This window comes from Chrysemys picta, chromosome 2, assembly GCF_011386835.1.
Source record: "Chrysemys picta bellii isolate R12L10 chromosome 2, ASM1138683v2, whole genome shotgun sequence".
NCBI lineage: Eukaryota > Metazoa > Chordata > Testudines > Emydidae > Chrysemys > Chrysemys picta.
In genome coordinates, this window is record NC_088792.1 from 136,534,306 (window position 1) to 136,555,864 (window position 21,559).

A 21,559-nucleotide genomic window follows, 5' to 3' on the forward strand; every position below is an offset into this window, starting at 1 on the left:
ACTGGGAAAAGACATACAAGTGGGCCCTGTCCCATGGGAAGATGAGGGCAACTGCCAGTGAATGTTTCCCCAGGCCAGCCCTGGAGCAGTAAGAAGGACCTTTCTTGTTCTGTTCAGCAGTGAAGAGATCCATAGTCAGGATTCCCCAAAGGGCGGCTATATCTTGAAGCACTTCTGAATTCAGTACACACTCATTGTCATGAGAAAATTTCAGCTGAGACTGTCAGCCATCACGTTCTGTATCCCTGGTAGATAGACAGCTGAGATGAGCACATTGTGATGGGTGCATCAATTCCAAAGTTTGAGTGCTGTCTTGTAGAGGGAGGGAGATCTGGCAGCCCCTTGGCGATTTATACAAAACATACAGGTCACATTAAGTCCATCATGACCTTTGTGTGTTGTTTTTGATGAAAGGCAGAAAGTGTGCACAGGCACTCCTGACAGCCCTTAGCCCCAAAAGAGTGATATGGAAGGTCATTTCTGTGAAAGGCCATTTGTCCTGAAGAGGAGGTTACTCACCCTGTGCAGTAACTGACGTTCTTCGAGATGAGTGTCCCTGTGGGTGCTCCACTCTAGGTGTTGGTGCGTCCCTGCGCCTTCACTCGGAGACTTTTCGTAGCAGTACTCGTACTGGCCACATATGCGCAGAGGCTGCCCCCCGCAGTGAGTCTAGGATAATAGTGCGCATGCGTGGCCGGTCTCCTCAGTTCCTTCTCTACAACGGAGGCTACCCCAACTCCGAAGTAGAGGGGAGGAGGGTGGGTAGTGGAGCACCCACAGGGACACTCATCTCGAAGAACGTCAGTTACTGCACAGGGTGAGTAACCTCCTCTTCGAGAGAGAGATGTCCCTGTGGGTGCTCCACTCTAGGTGACTTAAAAGCCGTGTATCTTAAGGAGGTAGGGACTTCGGATCTGATAGGAACGCCGTTGATAGTACAGCCCTGCCCAAACGTATATCATATAGAGGGCCTTGAGTAAGGGCATAGTGTTTAACAAAAGTGTGCTCAGAGGACCAGGTAGCTGCTTTACAGATATCAGCCAGGGGAACTTTGCGTAAGAATGCTACAGAGGCAGCCATAGATCTAGTGGAGTGTGTTCTGATGCCGTCTGGAGGTGTAACTGTCTTCATCTGATAGCACAACCGGATGCACTGAGAAATCCAGTTCGAAAGTCTCTGGGTAGAAATAGGTGTACCTCTGGAACGCTCCGCGATGGAAACAAAAAGTCTGGAAGAATTTCTAAAAGGTTTGGTTCTATCCAAATAGAAGGACAAGGCCCTGCGTACATCTAGTGTATGCATTGAGGCTTCGAACGAGTTCGCATGTGGCTTCGGGAAAAAGGTTGGTAAGTGAATCGGCTCATTAATGTGGAACGAGGAGTGTACTTTAGGAAGAAAATTGGGGTGTAACCTGAGGGTAACCTTGTCTTTGAAAAATATCGTATATGGTGGGTCTGCCATAAGAGCTGCTATTTCTCCTGCCCGCCTGGCGGAGGTAATTGCCACTAAAAATGCTGTTTTCATCGAAAGGTGTAAAAGGGAACACGTGGCTAGGGGTTCAAATGGTTGTTGGGTTAGGCAAGAGAGAACTAGATGAAGGTCCCACGGGGTGGTGGGTGGTTTTATGTCTGGGTATAGCGTTTGGAGTCCCTTGAGGAAGCGCTTGGTGATAGGATGAGCAAATACGGAAGTACCCTCAATTTTGTCATGAAAAGTTGTAATAGCAGCTAAATGGACCCTGATGGAACTGGAAGAAAGGCCGGATTGCTTAAGGTCCAATAGATAGTCAAGTATGAGCGGAAGAGGTGCTGACGTGGGACTAAGTTGTTTAGTTGAACACCAGTGTGTGAATCGTTTCCACTTACATAGATAGGTGGTGCGAGTAGATTGTGTTCTGCTATGCAGGAGCACTCTTTGAACTTGTTCAGAACAATCTAGTTCATTTTGGGAGAACCATGTAGGAACCATGCTTTGAGGTGGGGCATGGATAAGTTGGGGTGGAGAAAACGGCCGTGTTGTTGTGATAGGAGGTTCGGAATGAGAGGCAAGGGGATTGGTGGTCGAATGGACATTTTGGAGAGAAACGGAAACCAGGGCTGTCTGGGCCATGATGGGGCAATTAGGATCACTTTGGCTCCATCTGTTCGTATTTTTATCAGGACCCTGTTCAGAACCGGTATCGGGGGAAACGCATACAGTAAGTTTTGGTGCCATGGGATCATGAATGCGTCTCCCAGGGAATGTTTGCCTAGCCCTGCTCTGGAGCAAAAATTGGGACATTTCTTGTTTTTTGCAGTTGCAAAGAGGTCTATTGCTGGGTAGCCCCAAATGCGGAATATGTCGCGAATGATGTGCTCGTTTAATTCCCATTCGTGATCCCACGGGAAACGTCTGCTTAGTTTGTCCGCTGTGGTATTCATCACTCCAGGAAGGTAGGCCGCTGATACCCAGATGTTGTTCGCAATGCACCAGTTCCAGAGTTTCATAGCCTCTGTGCACAGAGACTGGGATCGAGCTCCCCCCTGCCTGTTCACGTAGAACATGCATGCAATATTGTCTGTCATTATGCGTACGTGTTGGTTCTTGATCAGTGGTAGGAATTGACGGCACGCATTGCGAATGGCTCGAAGTTCTAGGACATTTATATGGAGAGAGGTCTCGGTTGAAGACCAAAGCCCCTGGGCTGTGTGGTGAGACATGTGTGCACCCCATCCTGTCAGAGATGCATCGGTCGTCAGTATGAGGGATGGAGCCTGCTGAAGAAAGGGGACTCCAGAGCAGAGGTTGGAGTGAATTGTCCACCACTGTAGAGAATCTTTGACTCGGGCAGGTATGGAGAGAGTCTTGTTTAGAGGGTGCACATTCGGTCTGTACACCGTGGCCAACCATGCTTGGAAGCACCTCATATATAGACGTGCATTTTGAACGACGGAGGTGCACGAGGCCATGTGACCTAGTATTTGTAGGCAGTCCCGGACAGTCACCTGGGGACTGTTGCGAATCCTTGTGGCTAGTTGACTTATAGAATTGAAGCGGGCTGGTGGGAGAGATGCCAACCCCGTCCGGGAGTCGAGGTATGCCCCTATGAACTCCAGATGTTGGATGGGGTATAATGTGGATTTGTTTTTGTTTACTTGCAGGCCTAAAGATAGGAAACAATCGATGGTAAGCCATATGGATCGGAGAGCTTCGTCGAACGTTGAAGCTTTGAGGAGGCAATCGTCTAGGTAAGGAAATATTACGACCCCTTGTTTTCTGAGGTAGGCTGTAACTACGGCTAAGATCTTGGAAAAAACAAGGGGGGCCGTGGACAGTCCGAAAGGGAGAACCCTGTATTGGAAATGTGTGGAGCCGAGAGTAAAGCGTAGGAATCGTCTGTGGGATGGGTATATAGTCACATGAAAATAGGCATCCTGTAGGTCGAGGGCTGAAAACCAGTCGCCCTGCTCCAGCGCTGGGATTATAGTGGTGAGAGTGACCATCTTGAACTTTTGCTTTTTGACAAATTTGTTGAGCCGCCTGAGGTCGAGGATTGGTCGCCATCCCCCATTTTTCTTCTCTGTTAAGAAATAATGGGAGTAAAAACCCTTCCCTCTGTGTCGTTCTGGCACAGTTTCTACTGCTCCCAGTTGAAGGAGATGCTGCACTTCTTGGAAGAGTAGTTGCTCGTGAGATGGGTCCCTGAAGAGGGACGGGGAGGGTGGGTGGGTAGGAGGGAGGGAGAGGAAGGGGATGGCGTATCCAATTGTAACTACCTCTATGACCCATTTGTTGGATGTAATTTTCTGCCATTGATGAGAGAATGGTCGTAGGCGGTGTCCAAAGATAGGTGTGCCGGCTGAAGTGGGAACGCTGTTTTCTAAACCCTCGACCAATGCTTCAAATCTGCCTATTAGTTGGAGGGGGTTGCAACGCCCCTGTAGAATTAGGACGACGACACTGGAATCTTGGTCTTTGGCGTCGTTGTTGCTGTTGTTGTTCCTGTGGTCTATAGGAGTGTTGTGAAAATGTGGGGTAGCCTGGTCGGTGATAAGGTTGATATCTATATTGTCGTCTTCTGGTCGCAGGTGGCTGGAGGCCTAGGGACCGGATGGTTGCTCTTGCGTCCTTCATCGAATGCAGCATGTCGTTTGTGGTGGAGGCAAAAAGTTTTTCCCCATCGAAGGGAAGATCTTCAATGGTGCTCTGGACCTCTCGAGGGAAGAAGGAGGAAGAGAGCCATGAACCTCGTCGCATGACCACTGCTGTGGCGGTCGACCTTGCTGCAGTGTTACCTACATCGAGGGCCGCTTGGAGAGCAGTGCGTGATATGGTTTGTCCCTCGGAAACCAGAGCTGTGAATTGTTGTTTCTTCTGTTCTGGGATGTGATCAATAAAATCCATGAATTTATTATAGTTTTTGTGGTCATATTTTGCAAGGACTGCGGTATAATTAGCTATGCGAAATTGTAGGGTCGAGGATGCAGCGTTTACGGCCGAAGAGGTCCAGGCGTTTACTGTCCTTGTTGGCTGGGGTGGAGCGGGCGTACTGTTGTTTGGCCCTCTGGTTTGCTGCGTCCACTACCAATGAGTTTGGCGCTGGATGGGTAAAAAGGAATTCAGAGCCCTTTGAAGGAATAAAGTACTTCCTGTCCGCTTGTTTACAGGTAGGTAGGCTAGTGGCTGGATTCTGCCAGATGGATTTAGCGGGTTCTAAAAGGGCTATGTTGATTGGTAATGCCACTCTAGAGGAAGAAGAGGGCTGCAAAATGTCTGTTAGTTCATGCCGTTGTTCAGTGACTTCCTCTAAGTTAATTTTCAAGTCACCTGCAGCTCTTTTAAAGAGGTCTTGGAATTTGGCATAGTCATCCGACGGGGTTGGAGGAAGGGGAAGTAAGGCTTCCTCAAGCGTTACGTCGGACTCTGCTGGAATAGGAGCAGGACTCAGTTGCTCCTGGGAGTGTGACGGTGCTGCCTGGTATCTTATGTCACTGGCAGGTCCGTCACGAGGCAGTGCTAAACCGGTGTTGCGCCTGGTCGAAGTGCCGTAGCGCATGTGTTCTCGGGGGTACGATGCCCATGGTGCCCAACCTTGCCATGGTGGTGGGTAGGGCATAGGTGTTGCCATCCAAGGGTTCACTCCCCATGGGGCAGGATACTGAGGACAGGCTGAGGTAGTTTTTTTGTAACCCCTGTTGATCTGGGTCTGGGAGTCTTGAGAAGGAGAAAAAACTGCCTGTGGATCAGTTTCCTCCTCACTGGAGGAAGGTTGTTCTGATCCTGAATCCAGCATTGGAGAAAAACAGGCATTTATCAGGGGAGACTGCAGAATAGGTGAGACCAATAGATCTGCTGTCTGAGTGAATTGAAAAGATGAGGCTCCTGCATGAGGTGAAAGCTGCGGAGGAGGAAGTTGCCCTGAGGGAACATTCCTCTGAGCAGGGGTTTTTCCTTTGATCTCCCTGTCAGCCTGTGCCGCGATTGCCGGTGCCGTGGTAGGTGCCGGGGGGACAACATCAGCCCGCACAGGGTCAGGCAAGGCTGGAAATGTCGGCACCGTGTTCGTCTCGGTGCCGAACGGTGCCATAAACGAGGCAGGCAACTGAAAGCCTGAAGCCTCGGCACCGGAGCTTCGCGCCGCAGCCTGAGGCGGCTTTCGTGCGGTGTCGGAGGAGCCCGGCTCTTCAAAAGTGCTGAGGGGAGGAAACACAGGCAGGGAAACTGTTGACCTGCCTGAGGCACTTTTGTGCCTCACCAACTTCTTTGCTGGAGAGGGCTGCTCCTTTTTTGTAGCTTTCTTCATTTTTTTTGAAGCAGGGGGGCTGTGGCGGGCAGTAGAGCTGGAGTCGGCTCCTGGGTCTGAAACTGACCCGATAGACTTCTGCAGGAGGAGCAGTTTCAGTTTAAGCTCCCTGTCCTTTCGTGCCCTGGAACTGAGTTTGGTACAGTGGGCACATTTTTGGGGAATGTGTGTTTCCCCCAGGCATTTTATACAATGAGAGTGGCCATCAGAGAGCGGAATAGCGTCCTTACAGGTAGAGCAGCGCTTAAAGCCTGTGGAGCCAGGCATGGTAGAAGCGGCTGCGGCTGAGAGAAATTTTTTTTTTAAACAGATAAAAGAACTAATGAGCTACACTAACAAACAAACTAACTACTAGAACAGGTAATAGTAACAAAGTGAGGGATTTCCTAACGAGTCTGCTGAGCTCCGTCTCAGGCCGGGGACAGTAGAGAAGGAACTGAGGAGACTGGCCACGCATGCGCACTATTATCCTAGACTCACTGCGGGGGGCAGCCTCTGCGCATGTGTGGCCAGTACGAGTACTGCTACGAAAAGTCTCCGAGTGAAGGCGCAGGGACGCACCAACACCTAGAGTGGAGCACCCACAGGGACATCTCTCGAAGAAGAACCTTGTGGTTGTGTAGGTGAGTTCCTCAGCGTATTTGGGAGACATGTGTCCCAGGGTGGTAAATGTGGGTAGCGAGAATAACGCTCTCACTTGTACTGCATCAAAGTTGGTGCTGATATAGTCCAGTCACTGTACCGGGGTTCTTAGGCCGCTACAATGAAGAGAACCTTGGAGGATACCCTAGCAGAGCTCACAGCTGGGGGCCCCTTCTCAGGTGCCATGCTTCAAAGCTGCGGTGCCGACCTACTGAGGTGGCCACTCTGGGAAGCCCCACTGGCTGACCAGCTACTCGGAACCCATGTGTTTGGATCGGTGCTGAGATGGCCGTACTGGGGAACCCCTCTGGCTGGCCAGTTGCTCGGAGGAGCCCTTTTTACGAGCCTTTCCGAGGGAAGTCTGCTGGTGGCCTTTTTTATTTTTCTTCTTCTCCTCCTCCTCTCCTCTTCACGACTCGACCCCTTTTGAAGTGAAGGCTCCGGGGATGATCCGGGGTCAGCACTCACCGGAGTCCCCTGCAGACTGAAGTGTTTTCTCCATAGGGAGGCTGCCATTTTAGCTGTGGCAGGTAAAGCACTTCTGTGAGGCTCTCCCAGGCACAGTGAGTGTGTCTGGCCATTACAGGAACTGACTCCTGGCAAGAGAGGCACTGCTTGGAGCAGAGAGAGCCAGGCATGCCCCTGGGCAGGGGGTTGTCATTCTCTAGCAGTCTTCTTTACTTTATTTTTTTAACTGGAAAAAAAAATTATGAGTCTACTAGATGCCCGGGGAGGGAGAGGGGAATGCCCCCAGACAGGGCAGGAAACTGAAGTTCTTTTCCTTTCTCTCTCTCTTTTTTTTTAACCCAAAGGAATAAAATAAAATAAGGAAACACTAGCCTAAGTACTTTTAAGGAGAACAAAGGTAACAAAACAAACACTACTTATGCTAATGACACAAATAAGGAAGGGACAACTGCTCATTCTGTCTGAGGCCAAAGCTGATAGAGAAGAAAGTGAGGAGGGTTCACCCATGCAGTGCTAAATAGCCTCGAGGCAGACCACAAGGGAGGGAGGGCACATGTAAGGGCTCAAGGAACACTGCTACCAAAACTCTCCGATTACACACAGGGCGCACATATACCTACAGTGGAGCACCCACAGGGACACTACTAAAAGAAGAACTGGGTTGTCATAGGGATTACTTTAACTCTCTACTCCTGGAGGAATTTTTGTGTGTGTCTTTATTGTTACAGACATACTTGCTGACAGGTATTTTGAAATAAATTACCAAAATAATTGAAACTGCCATAATTATGTAGTGTTATTTTGACAAAATAAATTTGCAGAATTTTAAAATGTTGTGCACAGAATTTTTAATTTTTTGGTGCAGAATTCCCCCAGGAGTAAATTTAGAATCTTAGTCTAAGGCAGAGATTTGGTTTTGTGTTTGTTTGTTTGTTTTTAGCTTCCAGGGCATGACCAAGGAGTGGGCAACAGGGGGAGATCAAGGGCTGAAAAAAAAATCAGTCGAAATTCCACTGAGCACTAACCACCAGCACTAACCAAACCCAGCACTCCCCACCAACTCCTCCAGCACTACCACCAAAAGCCAATGAGTTCATGTACCCCAGTCCTTGGTGTAGTTTGGGATTTAACTGAGTCCTAATCACTAACCACACGTGGAAAAATTGAGAGCCACTGTTCTAGGAAAACCTGGGTACACATATTTAAGACCCCCACTCCCCACACACAAAAAATTAAGATTTCCCTTTAAAGTATGGGGGGGCGAACAAACAAAATTTGGCACCCCAATTCTAACTGTTTCAATCAACACTTTCTAAAATGAGTCTTCATTTTACCAAAGATCTTGTCAATGGAAGAATTGGACGGCAGAGTACAGTTGAATATGGAAAAATGTCTCTTTAGTCTCTGTGGGATGTCATTGCGACCTCCACCAGGGTGGATCATGGCTGCCAAGAACTGGATATCAACGATGTTGGTAAACTCCCCTGGTTTCTCCAGGTTATAGAACCCATTCTGTTCCATCAGCTGTCGAACTATCTCATTGGTGACCTATAAAGAGCCCGTTAGGATTAGAAGAATATCTCCCTGATGCATAACGGCATGCAAAATTATTTATGAGTACCCAAAAAACGTAACTCCGAGACAGATTTTCCTTGTCTTAAAAAACACTACATTTTCTTCTGCCATGAAGAAAACAACATTTATAAATTACCAGAAATAGGTGGGATTGGATCGCCCTTTCATCTGGTAATATCTAGAGGAGGGATCTCAGAGGAAAATAATCACATGTATTTCAAATACCTCAATAACCTGACCAGAGTGGGAAGCCATTTCACCTATGTCACAAGGAAAGAGAAAAACAACAGATCAGCATTAAGCCAAATTTCAATACTTAACTAACCTGATCTCCCCACTCATTGATTACAGGCATATTCACATCATCAATGAAGACAGTCATCTTCTTGCCTGCAGGAGGACCATATGTCGTCCCCATGCGTTTGTCCACATAACTCTCTATTGTACGCTGTAAGAAAAAACTTTATTACCTAAAGCTGTACAGTTCCTCTCCATCAAAGGATAGTTTATTCTTTTTAAATGCACCCATTTAGTAGCAGGAACTCTTCAATAGCGAAGGCATACATGGGTACTCTTCAGACTGTTTTGAGGAGATTTCCACTAAGAAATGCCACTGGCTTTGTAGAATTGGTAAATGGAACATTGGTTTCTGAAGTGAGGTAATAGGTTGCTATACAAATTGAACACAAATTGCCTTTAAAAACCATAACTGCTGATGTAGTACATGCAATCCATTTGGCGAATTCTGAGTTGGATTATCCCTTTTTTCCCCCCATGGACGGGTGTAATAAACTAAGTTTGAACTATTGTGATCATAGATAACTGTGTGAAATATCACCTGCATGAAAGATTTAACTCAATTATGAAATAAACACAACTTACAACCATTAGTGTAGACTACATTTTGTAAAGTTTTTAGTCTTTTACACAAGGTTTTAATGACAATCCAATAAAAATGAATGGCCACTTCAGCCAGTTAGTGTGAACTGGCATATTTCCAGACATCAAGAAACATTGAGAATTTGATGAGGGAAGTATAACGTGTCAAAAGCATGAGAATAACCAAATAACCACTGGAATGACTGGAAGAGATGTGGTTCCTGAGGATTTGCTGAAATTGATGAACAATTTTAAAAAGACATATTGTGAGAGAAGCAAGTTACATCCCTGTAGAAAGGCCATTTTGACTGAAGCCCTTGGAGTAGATTGGTGCTTTTGTTTGTTTGTATCTTTGTAATTAGAGAAAGCCTTCTTTTAATGGGATCTTTCTGGCAAATTCTCGGTGTACAAATAAAGCAGTGAACCCAGTCATCTTATTAGAAGTAGAGTGATTACTATACCTGGAACATTAATGGGGTAGTTGCAGATGAAAAGTTCAGACTCTTGGCCATGTGGCTTTCAGGATTATATTTTGACATGAATCCTTTGATGATGACAGTTTTAGCAGTTCCTTGCTCACCAATTAGTAGCACAGCCTAGACAAGGAGAGAATTCAAATGAGCCCAGAGGTGCAAAAGCCAAGTGTGCCAGCAAAGCCTTATCAACCGCAGTATCTATCCTTGTCAGGAATGAAACAAAGAAATAAAAATGTAACTTTCAATGAGAAAAAAATTGGCAAACTGGAAGCAGTGGGCTGCTTTAACACTGAACAATTCAAGGTGTATTAACTAACAGTATGTGTGGAAAAGGGTCATTAGTTTCCACTATACAACAAGGGATCCTCGCATTTTCACCCATAATTCCACACTGTCCTGCTATGCTGGAAGGAGGACAGGAGACACTAGATGTGGTTTAAATTAGGCTGCAATCTTATTCCTAAATGTCTGGAAGTACCCGTCAAATAAAAGTGTACAGTGCTGGTAGTTCCATAATCATTTACACATACCCGGGAGCAGGGGTTACCCATCCTAGTCCCTAGCCAACCCACTGCTGGGACCCTCCCCCATCAAATGAGGGTTAAGGCGTGCTATAAAGGAGGGTTGGTTGGCTCTCTGCCATACCAGTCATAGGAGCCCCGAACCCCTGTTTCTGCTCCTTTAAAGAATACCTCCTTTAAATCATTTACTAATCCACTTTATCTGATCACATTATCCCTTCCCTGCAGAGTACCTGCACAGGATATCAGCCCCATATTTACATAATGAGTTGCAAATCATAGCCTAACTTCTGTTTCATATTTTCCCCAACTAAGCCATGTAACCCTCTGTCAGGAAGGTGGGGGGAAAAAACCCATCTTGCCTTGGCCAATCTGGCAGTGAGGGGAAATGTCCTTTCCAGCCCCGTGAGAAAGGAGCGACTGGTGGAATGGCCACCATGGATCATGACAAAGCCCGGTATTTAACTACTTCCATGCACGAGAAGATGGGTGCTGCTCCACCTGGTCCAGGTAAAAGAGGGTTTTTCCTGCCCCAGTGTGGACCTAAATAGTTCCCCCTCTCTTCTGCTCACCTGGTGTGGGATGGGACACTGACCTGGTCAAGCTGCCACAGCAAATCACTCTGGCACTCTAGTCTCTAAAGGGCCCACACTCCTTTCTCTGCAAGCCAGATAATGGCCCCCACTGCTTAATGTGCAGTGAGGTCATTTTATTTAAGAACATAAGAATGGCCATACTGGGTCAGATCAAAGGTCCATCTAGCCCAGTATTCTGTCTTCCAAGGGTGGCCAATGGCAGGTGCCCCAGAGGGAATGAGCAGAACAGGTAATCATCAAGTGATCCATTCCCTGTTGCTCATTCCCAGCTTCTGGCAAACAGAGGCTAGGAACACCATCCCTGCCCAACCTGGCTAATAGCAATTGATGGACCTATCCTCCATGAATTCATCTAGTTCTTTTTTTAACCCTCTTATAGTCTTGGCTTCCACAACATCCTCTGTCAAGGAGTTCCACAGGTTGACTATGCATTGTGTGAAGAAATACTTCCTTTTGTTTGTTTTAAACCTGCTGCCTATTAATTTCATTTGGTGACCCCTAGTTCTTGTATTATGAAAAGGAGTAAATAGCACTTCCTTATTTACTTTCTCACCAGTCATGATTTTATAGACCTCAACCATATCCCCCATTAGTCGTCTCTTTTCCAAGCTGAAAAATCCCAGTTTTATTAATCTCTCCTCATACGGAAGCCGTTCCATACCCCTAATCATTTTTGTTGCCCTTTTCTGAACCTTTTCCAATTCCAATATATCGTTTTTGAGATGGGCAATACATCTGCACACAGTATTCAAGATGTGAGCGTACCATGGATTTATATACAGGCAATATGATATTTTCTGTTTTATTATCTATCCCTTTCTTAATGGTTCCCAACATTGTTAGCTTTTTTGACTGCCGCTGCACATTGAGTGGATATTTTCAGAGAACTATCCACAATGACTCCAAGATCTCTTTCTTGAGTGGTAACAGCTAATTTAGACCCCATCATTTTATATGTATAGTTGGGATTATGTTTCCAATGTGCATTACTTTGCATTTATCAACACTGAATTTTATCTGCCATTTTGTTGCCATTTATAATTTAACTCTCCCACCACCCATGCAGATCACATCATTGATGTACACAAACAAGAATGATACCTTGCCCTGCCCAGCAATTGTTTCAATAAGGAAGTCTGTTCTCACGTTGTCGACATTTGGCACCAAGATGGAACTATACTCTGGAATGCTGTTAGTGGGGTACACATACTCTTCAACACGAGTACTCCAGTGCATCCATTTACCTAGTCAGAACAGAATAAATTGATACTTCCAAGCTACAAAGAATTTGCTTCTATCCCATTCTCCAACTAGTAGTACAAGTGGATTGTTACCTATGAAGTTCTCTTACCCTGTCTGGGGCAGTGGTTCCCACAGGCAAAACCCACCCACTATAATGATCAGCAATTAACTTCACAAGGAGTATTCTTAAAAACCCATGGGAAGGGCCACATGACCTGTTGTTACAAGTGACACTTAAGATGAGAGAAACACCTTCCAGCTTGCTTACATTTGCTCATTTGACAGTACTTTGTGATACAAAGTCCCTGTTTCCTTGTGTAGTCAGTTTCCCTTGTTTTGGTATCTTACAGCAACAGGGAGAAACTTTATTAAAACCAGTAGTAAAGCGTGATTTTAAAACAAAAACTGCCAGGGAACATGGGAAAGTATACAACCTGAAGTGCCTTCTCTATTAATTCTATGAAATATACTCTTTCAAGATCATGTCTCTTCAAATGTTATCTGGTATATGCCAGTGGGTTACTAACCATCAGTTGCCACATAGTAGTCAAACATGGTATCTTCACTTCCTTCTGAGATATGGGGAAGATCAAGCTTTATTTTTTTATGATTACGAAGCCAGTGCTCCATTTTGCATCTGTCTTCCAATTCCAGCAATGCTCCAACACTCCACATGAGGGAGAAGACGTACAGCCTTTCCAGGTACTCTGGTGTTACTTCCCCTCCTTGCTCCTGAGAGGTAAAGCATTGTTTTAGCTACTTTCAAGGCTTAAGGCCTTTCCAAGAAACAATTCCTACATCAGACTCTGCTTTATATGTCCAAGTTGAAAACCTTTAGCTTTGATTTACATAAGTCTCAATAGGTGTCCCTACCCATGCTCTGGGCAACCATTACACAAACGAAGAGCTACAATACATACTGTGTCATATTATTTATTTTCCCTAATTCAGAAAAATAGCCATCGGAAAAAAACCCATAGCAAACAAATAGCTTATTTCTCTCCAGAAGCCCAGGGAAAGATGAGTAGTTGGTTTATTAGTTCATTAAAGCCCTGACTCTGCAAATACATATGTTGAATGGGTTACACTATGACACAAGTAGTCTCACTGCATTATGGATATGTGGTTACAGGATTCAGGCCTTAGACTCAAGATTCCTTAGGGCAGAGACCTATTATTTTTAATGCCTATAGCGTAATGCTCTTAAGAGATCTCTTCCTGGAATATACATGGAAAATTAACATGATGCAGTATGCAACTGCTCGCTTATTAAATGATGGCTCTCAGAAGCAGCATATGTTAACAGTGCTCTGAGACTTGCACTGGCTGAATTTGTATTTTGGTAGAGTTTAAAAAGCCAAAGATGTTGTGGGTCTTGCCCGCCTGCAGTATCACACCTCTCCCCGTGCTATGCTGCCACAATTTTGGCTGGATCCCCTTTAAAAAAAAGGAGGCGCTGGAAGAACAATATTCATAGAAGCAGTTTTCTTTAAGGAGGCATGTGCTTCTCCCTCCATGGTCCAAATTTACTTGCCTTCCAGGCATGCTGCTAAATTCATCTATTTGACTTGGCATAGTTGGAGGGCTGAGTCTGTTGAGATTAAGGTTTTTATATGGTGGCAATGCATGTAAAGAGGTGGGTTTGATTTACACATGGTAAAGTGAGTGGAAGGGATGAGTGCTGCTGCTTTGAAGTAAGTTTATTCATCTTATATTATTGTATTTTTCAATAAATGTCCCGACAGCCCTGAGCTTAAGGGGCATGCCATTGGGCACTGAGTATTAGACCAGAGGTGTTTAGTCTAAATATGGCCTGGTCTACACTAGCAGGGGGGAATCGATCTAAGTTACGCAACTTCAGCTACGTGAATAACATAGCTGAAGTCAACGTACTTAGACCTACTCACCGCGGTATCTTCACTGCAGTGAGTCGACTGCTGCCGCTCCCCTGTTGACTCCGCCTGCACCTCTTGCGGTGGTGAAGTACAGGAGTCGATGGGAGAGCGCTCGGGGGTCGATTTATCGTGTCTAGATTAGATGCGATAAATCGACTCCCACTGGATCAATTGCTGCCCGCCGATCCAGCGGGTAGTGTAGACATACCCTATGTTACATTTAAGGACATGAATAAAGTTATGTTTTCACATAAGGATAAGTAGATATGAATAGTTCTAGTGCAATTGGTCACATGCGGCATTGGTCTTTTTGCAGTATCCTCCATCAAGGCAATCCAGACAAATAAAAAATTGGCCTGTATTTTGTCTTTAATTAAATTCTTATTGAATAATTTTGCACAAATGTTAGTGTTTGCTTACAAGAGTTCCCTGACAATATGGAAAACAATTCGACTTTTAGAAGAAGCGATTTGTTATCAGAAAGATAACAACAGCAAGTCAGTTGGTTTGCCAGCCGCATGCTAGTATTTGCACTGGCATTTCAATAGCAAAGAAACAAAGTGCACCTTCAAATGTGGCTGTAATGAAATTAAAGTAGGGGGCTCCAACTGAGAAATTAGGCTGCATCATGTATACACTTGAATTTTGCTGTAATGATGGTTAGTAATTACTGTATAGATCAAAGGGAAAATGATGCATAGAATCTTAGAATCATAGAATATCAGGGTTGGAAGGGACCTTAAGAGGTCATCTAGTCCAACCCCCTGCTCAAAGCAGGACCAATTCCCAACTAAATCATCCCAGCCAGGACTTTGTCAAGCCGGGCCTTAAAAACCTCCAAGGAAGGAGACTCCACCACCTCCCTAGGTAACGCATTCCAGTGCTTCACCACCCTCCTAGTGAAATAGTGTTTCCTAATATCCAACCGGGACCTCCCCCACTGCAACTTGAGACCATTGCTCCTTGTTCTGTCATCTGCCACCACTGAGAACAGCCGAGCTCCATCCTCTTTGGAACCCCCCTTTAGGTAGTTGAAGGCTGCTATCAAATCCCCCCTCATTCTTCTCTTCTGGAGACTAAACAATCCCAGTTCCCTCAGCCTCTCCTCAGAAGTCATGTGCTCCAGACCCCTAATCATTTTTGTTGCCCTCCGCTGGACTCTTTCCAATTTTTCCACATCCTTCTTGTAGTGTGGGGCCCAAAACTGGACACAGTATTCCAGATGAGGCCTCACCAATGTCGAATAAAGGGGAACGATCACGTTCCTCGATCTGCTGGCAACGCCCCTACTTATACAGCCCAAAATGCCGTTAGCCTTCTTGGCAACAAGAGCTCACTGTTGACTCATATCCAGCTTCTCGTCCACTGTGACTCCTAGGTCCTTTTCTGCAGAACTGCTGCCTACCCATTCGGTCCCTAGTCTGTAGCAGTGCATGGGATTCTTCCGTCCTAAGTGCAGGACTCTGCACTTGTCCTTGTTGAACCTCATCAGGTTTTTTTTGGCCCAATCCTCTAATTTGTCTAGGTCCCTCTGTATCCGATCCCTACCCTCTAGTGTATCTACCACACCTCCTAGTTTAGTGTCATCTGCAAACTTGCTGAGAGTGCAGTCCACACCATCCTCCAGATCATTAATAAAGATATTAAACAAAATCGGCCCCAGGACCGACCCTTGGGGCACTCCGCTTGAAGAATTTGTCAAAGAATTCTGCATAAACCAGGAAACAGGCTGATAAAGACTAATATTTCCACCTTCTTGATTAAGTATCATTGCTGTGGAATTATGTCCCAGATAATGTTCAAACTGCTGAATCTATTCCTGCTTTTATATTTCAATTCTACACAGCATTGACTTGGATTTCTCCAATGCCATTGACACTGGGTAACAATGGGAACGGTTATCAACAGTAAAACTGACATTGGCTTCACTGAATGAAGAAGAAATGTTTAGCACAGGAAGATCAGTGGTGAACATTTTGAAAATTCCCCTTTTTCATTCCAGTAACTTTAGGCCTTGTCTATACTTGTGACAATGTGTAGGGTACGTGTAGCTACACATCGCAGTGAAAAGCGATCTACGTCCACAATGCAGTACATAGTTACATGCAACTGTAAAAGACTCTGGCAGCACGATAGACAGGGGAAGCACTGCTTGGGCATGTACGTAGGGTATATATATATTCTAAAGCTCTGGGCTGTCTTTACTCACCTAAGAAGTGCCTTACCATGTACACTGCTATTTATACCTTTGCTAGGGGAGTACAGTATCTGTACACTACACACCACCTTAAGTGAAGACATAGTCTTAATGAAAATCTAAACACTGAAAACTGAAATCTTCTCTTTAACCATAAAGTCAATATTCAGCAGCATGGGCACTAGCTTTGCAAGTTTCCCCAGACTGCCCTGCTAATCCAATTTGCCTCAAACCTAGTCTCAAGAAACCATCTCTATTGGTATGAAAATGTTCACCATGTACATCTACTCCTTGGCCGCCCTTTTCAGTCTACCAATAAGGTTACTGAAAAGTGCCAATTTTTGAACACATCCTCTAAGACATAGTGCAAGGGAAAACTTATTTCATATAAATAACAACAAATAAAAATCTATCAGATAGCATTAACTTTTGATCACCACATTCAACATTTTGTCTGCATTTAAGAAATTATAAGTGAAATGCCCTGCAGTCCATTATCCATTCTGTGAGCCATCCAGTGACTCCTGTTATTAAAACAGCAGTTAGAGTGACTGCTGTCTGATGCTGCATAACAATTCTTACAATTGTCATTGTAAAAATATCAGAAAAAGCACTATATAAATATACTGAAATAAATATGGACCATCCTAAGTGTCATTTTCCAATGGAAATTAGGTATTCACATGTAAGATATTTTAAGCTCCCACATCTTCACAAGAATGTCTCTTCTCTAAATATCCTGGTGTGCTTTCTAATATGCACCCACAGCACAAAACAACGTAAATCAGAATAAATAGGTGGCAAAATATTGACCAGTTTACCTTCAGAGGGATAAGTCCCTGCAGCATGTTAATGCTTTGCATGATCACAAAGGCCTCCAGCATCTCTATCTGATATTCCAAGGTCTGGATGCTGAAGCGGTAGAGTTCTGGGAATGATGAAGTGTACAGCTGACGCAGAATTTCAGCTTCTTGAGGAGAACGTTTTTTCAAAAAGCCCTATTATCCACATGGAGAGGGAGGGAATATCCTTTAATTTCAAATCAAGACTTCAAAATATTTTTAAACGCTGTCAAGATTTTAGTAAAACAGACTCAGGTGACATGCTGACTTACTGAGATTCACCTTTCTTTGGTGATGCAAACAGAAGGCCAAATTCTGCATTCATGTATGTGTATAACTCCCAGTGGAAGTTGCACACACATATTAAAAAACAGAACTGGGCCAAAATCACAGCCAGTCATTCATCACTGCTCATGAGACAAAACTTCCACTTTAATTCTCAATCAGCATAGCTGTTTTAAGTGCATTTCAACTCTGCAAAGTGGCTATATAAAAATGGAGTTAGAGGTAGAACTCAGGGGTTAATTTAGCCTGAATAATTTTTATGTTTGTGAGATGCTACACCAGAACCCACCCAAATTTACCCCCAGAACCCAGTTTGGAAGTTCAAAATAACTGAGCTGAGCATGTCTGGAAGCCACTCAGAGGACAATCATGCGGTCTTAAAATGCTATTTTTTGTTTATCTCTTGGCAGTAAAAATATACCCTATGTCTAATTGATTCCAACATATATATAGTATCTCATTCAACTTCCTCCCTCTCATATTCAAACTAGGCCAAAATTGGAGAAAATTTAGTATCCACTTTTTTTGAATGTCCCTACATGCAATACATCAGGTCAGAGCTTTAGAGAAATACTTATGCTTATCACTGCCTTTTAAATACATATGTAATAAAGGATGGCAAAGCCCCAAGTTGCTCTACTAGGAATACTTTCATCTTCCATATTTGTCTGTAGTTCCAAAGGATAGTCTTGAGGCTTTTGTTTGTATACTTTATTTTGGTGCAGCTTTTCCTGTGTTTACTGCCATTTCTTCTTTTATCCTGCAAGTTCATTTTTCCTGTGTTTGACAATAATTGGTGCACCAATATTGCTGGCCAAAGTTCCATTTTTTTCACCAAAGCCCTGGTTTTGTGTAGTCTGACTCATCTCCAAGCTAATACACCTCTATCTCGATATAACGCTGACCTCAGGAGCCAAAAAAAAATCTTACCGCGTTATAGGTGAAACCACGTTATATCGAACTTGCTTTGATCCGCCGGAGTGCACAGCCCCTCCCACCCCCCCTCCACCCCCCGGAGCGCTGCTTTACCGTGTTATATCAGAATTTGTGTTATATCGGGTCGCGTTATAGCGGGGTAGAGGTGTATTTCTCCAGATACTAATTTCTCTTTTTCCTCACATACCCCTCCTTAATACACCTCAATACAGCATTCACTGCTTGATGCTTGTAGTTCAGAACAGTACTACAATAAGTGAAGAAAAAGCTAAATGGGACTTTTTCCATTTTGGAATCAATTTATCTGTAGTGGTATATACTTTAGCAATGCAGTACTCTATCCAAATACCTACGGCAGATTCAGATGTTTTCAGGCCAAGAGATTTAGAATGGAAAGAAACCATTTAAGATTATTATTTCCTGAATGTGTCAGTTCTGCTAATAATAATTTTAATAGCTCTTATATCTAGCACATACCATGCTTTTTTCCTTCAGGGATAAAGAAGGATTTGAGCATAGAGAAAAATAATTTTAATTTGGTTATGGAAAAAAATAATCAAATCTGACAATGAATGACTCAAGAACATGAAGTGCTACCCTATACTCTTGGAAGATATAGCAAGAATCATGACTATTAACAGCAGAAATATCTGACTGTTGTGCTGATTGACTACAGCTAGGAAGCATACCTTTATGGAGAGAAAATATGAATAAATATCAGAGAGGTAGCTGTGCTGGTCTGTATCCACAAAAACAACAAGGAGTCTGGTGGCACCTTAAAAACTAACAGATTTATTTGGGCATAAGCTTTCATGGGTAAAAAAACCACTTCTTCAGATGCATGGAGTGAAAATTACAGATACAGGCATAAATATACTGGCACACAAAGAGAAGGGAGTATAAATAGATGTGCTGGAGAATAAATAGATGCCATTGGTTCAAATGGCTGAGTCATGAGAGTTTGTTATATTGCGGTTAGGTCTAAGGCCAGAGAAATAGTTTTAACAGTTAGTTTGTATAGGCTTGTTGCCTTGAGGAACCACCCCAATCTGGTAATCTACCAGCCATTAGGATCAATTTGCCTTCATAATACCACATAACTCTATATTATAACCCTCTCCTGACTCAGCTGTGAACCATCTGATCCATACTCTTGGGTAGGACAAAAGGGGTGGAAATTCTGCAGGATGGTAGGCGCTTGTAACCTGGCAGAAATCTCAATTAGGATTTGTTAATCAAGAGTCAAGGTATAGGATCAGGTAATCCTAAATGGGATAAGAGATCCTTTCCTACTGAAAAGATGAATTAAGAGTTCCATTGTCTGAAGCTTTGTTTCTCATGACCAATTTGGGAACAATGAATACAATAGCCATTTCTTCCTATCTGAGCTTCTGATTCATTCTTCCCAGAAGTTGAAGGATGTACATACAAAGGAAATTTTAATTTGTGAGAGAAAGCAATTATTCTCAGTGATCATTTTTCCCTGATGAAAAGATGCCAAATTCATGTTTCAAAAGAAGGTGTGTATGTTCACCAGGAGATAGCCAAAGTTCCTGATGATCAGATAAAAACTTCTTGATTAAAGGATCAGTTTACGAGTGTCTACAGGCTATTTGTGAACAGACTAGCAAACCTCTTTTGTTACATTTAATATATCAGAGGAGTAGCCGTGTTAGTCTGGGTCTGTAAAAAGCAACAGAGAGTCCTGTGGCACCTTTAAGACTAACAGATGTATTGGAGCATAAGTTTTCGTGGGTGAATGCCCACTTCGTCAGATGCATCCGACGAAGTGGGCATTCACCCACGAAAGCTTATGCTCCAATACATCTGTTAGTCTTAAAGGTGCCACAGGACTCTCTGTTGCATTTAACATATGTACATTAAGTGCACAGGAAATGAAGTGCATTGGTTTTATGTTTAGACCTCGCCACTTTGCCAGTTTACATATATCACTGTTGGACTGGATCAGGATATGCTACTTCATTAGGTGATCCTCAGTCCAGAAGGCCTGACTGGACTGTCCTTATATGTAATAAATTAATGCTCTGAGCCCTCTGACCTCACCTTCCCTAAGAGGCCATCATCCATGGTCAGGAGTTTGAGGTCCAGACTGTGAAAGGAGGATCCAGAAATCACACAGGCTTCTTGCTTCCATCAGGACAATGAAATGATCACTATGTTATCTGCACTTCCCTCCACATTTCTTGTTGGGAACGATTCCAGCATGTTAAAAGTAACCCCTGAAGCTCTCCTGTGCAATCTTGCCCAATGAGTTAACTCTCCACATGGAGACTCACACATCCAGGAATTGCTATTTAGCTGAATGGCTAACAGTTCTGTGACACCATACAAATCAGAGTTTGGATCTTGTCAAATTTTCCCTGTTGGGAAGATTGACTCTCCCTCTTTTGATTTGAGTTGACAAACCTCCAAAGGGAATCAACGAGCTCTTCAACCTTATTTCCAAACTGTGTGTCGGAAGCATTAAGAGGGTGCTGTGAACCTTTTCCTGCACATAAGGCTCTAAGTAAACCATTGATGACTAAATACAAATAAGTTCCTGGTCTTCAATGTAATTATGGTCAATATCAAAACCTTCAGGAACACCTAAGACAAACAATACCTGTTTTGTCAATTAGCTAATACTGGTACTAGAGATTCTGTGGATAAATCAGAGGAAATGTTAGAGCCCAATGTACTGGTTCCATTACCCTTAGCTCTAAGAAGGGGGAAAGGTCCTTTAGGTGGGCTGATGCGATACTTGTCTTGAAGTTGAAGAGGGAACAGGAAGACATGGAGGAACATGGCACCACAGAGTATATCCATGATGCCCTTTCCCCAACCCTTACCTTATCTGAAGTAGATTCACTGCACTAGGAGCTATTGGGTGGTTGGTATTTTTGAAAATCAGGCCCTTTGTTTAAGAGCCTAAATACAGCTTTAGGAATTTGGCTTTAGGTTTCATATTCTTAAACACAGACTGAAATTCCAGAATGAAAAAGTGGAAAGTGTAATAGACCACCCAAGCTTCTAAAGACTTAAATCTTTCAGTATTCAGTACCACCACCTGGGGCATAGTTATGTTAAATGATCATCTGGCAGTATGTCTAAGACAGACTACAATTAATGCATTTACATAGTGTTTCAACTGAATAAATATACTGGATAAAATGAGTATCCCCAAGTTATAACCTAAGCACAATGAGCTACTTGAAAATCATTG

At 43.9% G+C, this 21,559-nt stretch overlaps 1 protein-coding gene across 1 annotated transcript in view; it reads right to left on the bottom strand.

The window, feature by feature from the left end:
• The window catches only part of DNAH5 (dynein axonemal heavy chain 5), a 315,641-nt gene that overhangs the window by 106,978 nt on the left and 187,104 nt on the right, over positions 1–21,559 (bottom strand). The window contains exons 44-49 of the mRNA XM_065584236.1: positions 17,095–17,271; positions 12,709–12,913; positions 12,041–12,183; positions 9,808–9,942; positions 8,793–8,915; positions 8,227–8,440 (exon numbers count right to left, since the gene is read on the bottom strand). Of these exons, the coding sequence (XP_065440308.1) occupies positions 8,227–8,440; positions 8,793–8,915; positions 9,808–9,942; positions 12,041–12,183; positions 12,709–12,913; positions 17,095–17,271 (997 nt within the window). The remainder of the gene's footprint in view (positions 1–8,226; positions 8,441–8,792; positions 8,916–9,807; positions 9,943–12,040; positions 12,184–12,708; positions 12,914–17,094; positions 17,272–21,559) is intronic.